Source organism: Heterodontus francisci, chromosome 24 (genome assembly GCF_036365525.1).
Source record: "Heterodontus francisci isolate sHetFra1 chromosome 24, sHetFra1.hap1, whole genome shotgun sequence".
NCBI classification, from domain to species: Eukaryota; Metazoa; Chordata; class Chondrichthyes; order Heterodontiformes; family Heterodontidae; genus Heterodontus; species Heterodontus francisci.
Genome location: NC_090394.1, coordinates 13844431 through 13849437, shown reverse-complemented (window position 1 = coordinate 13849437; position 5007 = coordinate 13844431). Strand labels below are relative to the sequence as shown.

The following is a 5007-nucleotide window of genomic DNA, read 5'->3' as shown; positions in this document are numbered from 1 at the left end:
ATACTAGCAAACCTCCCTGCAAGGATATTGGTCCCCTTCCAGTTCAGATGCAACCCGTCCTTCTTGTACAGGTCACCTCTGCACTAGAAGAGATCCCAATGATCCAAGTAGCTGAAGCCCTCCCGCCTACACCAGCTCTTCAGCCACGCATTCATTTGCCTTATCCTCCTATCCCTACCCTCACTCGCACGTGGCACAGGGCCCTTATTACATTACATATGAACATGCCAATTAGGAGCAGGAGTAGGCCATTCCACCCCTCAAGCCTACTCTGCCATTTGATTAGATCATGACTGATCTGAATGTAGCCTGAACTCCTCTTCCCTGTCTGCCCCCCATTACATGTGATTCTCATGTCTATCACAAATCTATCTCACCCAGCCTTGAATATATTCAGTGACCCTGCCTCTACTGCTCTCTGAGGAAGCACATGCCACAGACTAATGACCATCTGAGAGAAAAAAAATTCTGCTCATCTCCGTCCTAAATGGGAGTCCCCTAATTTTTAAACTGTGTCCCCTAGTTCTAGTCTTACCCATAATTGGGAACATCCTTCTGGCATCGACCTGTCAAATCCCCTCAGGATCTTATATATTTTAAGAAGATCACCTCTCATTCTTCTAATCTTCAATGGGTATAGGACATTACTCTCTGTGGACAGGCCATATGATGGAGACAATTATGTTTTAATTTCTGATTCTAACAGTCATCGAGTCATTTATAGCAAGATGAAGATCATTCAGCCCATCGAGTCCATGTGGGCTCTCCATAGAGCTATTCAGTCAGTCCCACTCCCCACTGGATCCTCATAGCTCTGCTATGAATCTGATTCATTTGCTATTTGTCAGTGCAACATGCACAACAAAGGAGGGCTTTATAATTGCTAAAATGTCTTTATGTGTCAGTTTGTGCTTCCCATTTATTGTATAAAAGTGTAATTAGATGGGTGTGCTACTGTATTCCCTTTTCTTAATGCTGGGTAATTTTTGAATGTATGGTGATTTCTACATGTTTGCCCGTTTTTATTAAATGAAGTGTGTTTATGTAAGTCAGCCACAACAAACCATGTAACATTCATGAAAGCAAAAGTTTATTTTTCCTCAGTAATAATTTCGATTGATGCATTTTAACAATGAGAAAAGTAAAATGAATCAATGATGAAATATAGAAACTGGATTAAACAATGCGAGCTACAGCAAAAACAATTGTGTTTCTAAGAATGAGGATTTGTTGCCAGGCAGTTTGAGGGAAAGTACACACGGAGGTTTGAAGGATGAGAATCCGCTGCTTTCCACCGCAAGTTTTTGGCTGCATTTTAACGGTATCGAGAGCTGAGTTCTTGGCAAACATTGGTCAGGAATTTGTCAAGTGCACAATGGGTTTCAGGAGAGAATTCTGTCAGGTGGACGGCGAGGACTACCTCGAGGCAGTAGGAAAGATACTGTAAAAAAAACAATAGAAATATTAGTCGGAAACAACGTTCCCTCCAATATTTTTGGGGTCCGCCAGTGAATTTTCTTTTGGAAGTGCGCGGTCCCTTTGTGTTTTTCCGACGGAATATTTCTCGGAAGATGTTCTCAATACATTTTAAACGCGAAATGAATGCCGAACTTTTTGAACTTTTACTACCGCCTCAAATTGTGTACAAGACCAAAATATTCCCTGTTAAAGGCAAACATTTTCTGACTGACATTTAATGTCATTTCAAATAAATCAATCTAAATGTCCACTTACTGTTCTGATCATCAGCTCAAAGTTTGGTGAAATGGAGAGGAGGAAGAAGTTATGAACCAGATACTTACCGGAAAGTTGGCAGGATCCACCTTAAGTTGTAAACCATGGAACTTGGCAAGTTTCAACAGGTGTTCCTGCAGGTTGTCCAAGTGGTCACACGCATGTGCCAGAGCTGTAACTACCTTGGCACCATGGATTTTGATACTTGGAGCGGCAGCACTGAAGTCTTTGTAGTCCTTGAAGTAAGACTTGGTTGCAGCATAAACTGCAAACATCCTTTAGGAACACAAAATAAAAAATCATGATTCCATCTTTTAAAGTACCAATACCTACCCAACCCAAAGTCATTATTCAGATTTCAATATTTAAAGTTTACTCTGAAATACAAAGTAACTAGATATTAATTGATGAGCTAACATACGGACACATTAGAATCTCATGAAGGATTACATTTGTTTATTCTGAGACCACCAATCGCAGCTTTAGCAAGTATTTGTTTCTGTGTAGAGAATTTCATTGCATTTTAGTTGTCTCAAGATTCCAGGACAATGAAATCAAATATTTATCATCACAGATTCTTGCAAAAAGTACTTTGCAGAGATTATAAACCGAATTAAATTACCTGGCCAAAGCTTCCGCACCGAAAGCTTCTGCATTCTGCCCCAGCACCTTGGAGAGAGCGGCCAGCTCGGCTTTTTCAGCTGCTGAGTATTCAGAGGTTGGCATGGTTGCGGCTCTTGTCACTCTCAGTCTTGTCAACACACTCGAGATGTCTCTGGTTGCTTTTCACCTGTTTTTATTACATTTCTCCTAGACCCGCCCTTCTGTCCTCATTTGTCCGATTGGTTGCTGGTCTCTATTCAAAATCTATTGGATTTAATGCAAATACAATGATAAGAGGCAACAGCGAGTTAAAAGCCAATCATCTGTTTCACTTACAACTGTCAGCAAAGATATCCTCTTTGAGAAATGTTGCCAAACTCCACCTTCTGCACATTTTATTTGAAACACTGTTGCAATGCTTTAGATTATCTTGTTAATAAATACTTTATAACTGGCTAATTTATGTATTGTAAAACATATTGAGTTAATGATCATTTTGACTTGAAATCAGAGAATATGAAACATTTTGTTTCCTCTCAGAAGCACAGAGTGGTGAGCACCACTGGACATATTGGCTTTTACTGACTGACAAAATAGAAGAATATTCTTTACCTGCTTGCATTTTCACTTTGTCCTGAGCCAATTCTTTTAGGGGTACCTCCTTGCGAAAGGGTTACTTGTCAGAAACATGATTATTTGGTGGCAAATGTCACTTATTGATTAAAACACAACAGACCACAGAATTCTACACATATATATATTATTACTCTGGCCGAAAATATAAATTTTGCTTGCTGTGTTTAATTTTAATGTCCATTGACACCAAATGTTTATTTAGAGATACAGCACTGAAACAGGCCCTTCGGCCCACCGCGTCTGTGCCAACCAACAACCACCCATTTATACTAATCCTACATTAATCTCATATTCTCTACCACATCCCCACTATTCTCCTACCACCTACCTACACTAGGGGCAATTTACCATGGCCAATTTACCTATCAACCTGCAAGTCTTTTGGAGGTGGGAGGAAACCGTAACACCCGGCGGAAACCCACGCAGACACAGGGAGAACTTGCAAACTCCGCACAGGCAGTACCCAGAACTGAACCCGGGTCGCTGGAGTTGTGAGGCTGCGGTGCTAACCACTGCGCCACTGTGCCGCCCGCACACAATCGTCCGTTAAATGCCACATTTTGTCTCTTTTACTCCAGTTGATGCATCCTTTCTTTCTGGATAGGGTTCAGTCACAATATTAGAAGACACTAAATTATCGACGGGAGTTTCATTTTTTTATTCATTCATGGGATGTGGCCATCGCTGGCTAGGCCAGTATTTATTGCCCATCCAAAATTGCACTTGAGAAGGTGGTGGTGAGCTGCCTTCTTAAACCACTGCAGTCCATGTGAGGTCGGTACACCCACAATGCTGTTAGGAAGGAAGTTCCAGGATTTTGACTCAGTGACAGTGAAGGAACAGCGATATAGTTCCAAGTCAGGATGGTGTGTGGCTTGGAGGGGAACTTGCAGGTAGTGGTGTTCCCTTGCATTTGCTGCCCTTGTCCTTCTAGAGGTCGCAGGTTTGGAAGGTGCTGTCTAAGAAGCCTTGGTGCATTGCTGCAGTGCATCTTGTAGATGGTACACACTGCTGCCACTGTGCATCGGTGGTGGAGGAAGTGATTGTTTTTAGATTGGGTGCCAATCAAGTGGACTGCTTTGTCCTGGATGGTGTCGATCTTCTTGAGTGTTGTTGGAGCTGTACCTATCCAGGCAAGTTGAGAGTATTCCATTACACTCCTGACTTGTGCCTTGTAGATGGTGGACAGGCTTTGGGGAGTCAGGAGGTGAGTTACTCACAGCAGGATTCCTAGCCTCTGACCTGCTCTTGTAGCCACGGTATTTATATGGCTACTCCAGTTCAGTTTCTGGTCAATGGTAGCCCCTGGGATGTTGATAGTGGGGGATTCAGCGATGGTAATGCCATTGAATGTCAAGGGGAGATGGTTAGATTTTCTCCTGTTGGAGATGGTCATTGCCTGGCACTTGTGTGGCGCGAATGTTACTTGCCACTTATCAGCCCAAGCCTGGATATTGTCCAGGTCTTGCTGCATTTCTACACAGACTGCTTCAGTATCTGAGGAGTTGTGAATGGTGGTGACATTGTGCAATCATCAGCGAACATCCCCACTTCTGACCTTATGAATGAAGGTCATTGATGAAGCAGCTGAAGATGATTGGGCCTAGGACACTACCCTGAGGAACTCCTGCACTAATGTCCTGGAGCTCAGATGATTGCCCTCCAACAACCACAACCATCTTCCAAAGTGCTAGGTATGACTCCAAACAGTGGAGAATTTTCCCCATGATTCCCATTGACTCCAGTTTTGCTCGGGCTCCTTGATGCCATACTCGGTCAAATGCTGCCTCGATGTCAAGGAGGGTCACTCTCACCTTACAATACAGTATTGAATGGTTTGATGTTAACATTATGTGTAATGCTATATCTCTGTATAACTAATTATGAGGAGAGTATCTTAATATATTACCGAATATTAAAATATTCTATAAATGATCACTAAGAAGAGAATTATTACATATTAAGTGGGATCCTTGAGAGGAGACGAGACTGAGTTACCAGAGGATAATTGGAAATTAGCTGGGATGCTTAACA

The 5007-nt window shown here is 42.2% G+C and overlaps 1 protein-coding gene across 1 annotated transcript; it reads right to left on the bottom strand.

Moving 5' to 3' along the window:
- Positions 1-1068: 1068 nt before the first annotated feature.
- On the bottom strand, positions 1069-2521 carry LOC137383208 (hemoglobin subunit alpha). Its single transcript, XM_068055691.1, has 3 exons — positions 2357-2521; positions 1803-2010; positions 1069-1441 (listed from the first exon to the last, which is right to left on the bottom strand). Exons 1-3 carry the CDS (start codon positions 2458-2460, stop codon positions 1316-1318), a joined length of 438 nt encoding a protein of 145 aa, XP_067911792.1. The 5' UTR covers positions 2461-2521; the 3' UTR covers positions 1069-1315.
- Positions 2522-5007: the final 2486 nt, after the last annotated feature.

Excerpts from the sequence above, each read along its gene's own strand:
- LOC137383208 (XM_068055691.1), bottom strand. The coding sequence starts at position 2,460 with ATGCCAACCTCTGAATACTCAGCAGCTGAAAAAGCCGAGCTGGCCGCT. Across the intron at positions 2,011-2,356 it reads GGTGCGGAAGCTTTGGCCAG|GATGTTTGCAGTTTATGCTG; the intron begins GTAATTTAATTC and ends GTGTTCCTAAAG. Across the intron at positions 1,442-1,802 it reads TGGATCCTGCCAACTTTCCG|TATCTTTCCTACTGCCTCGA; the intron begins GTAAGTATCTGG and ends TTTTTTTTACAG.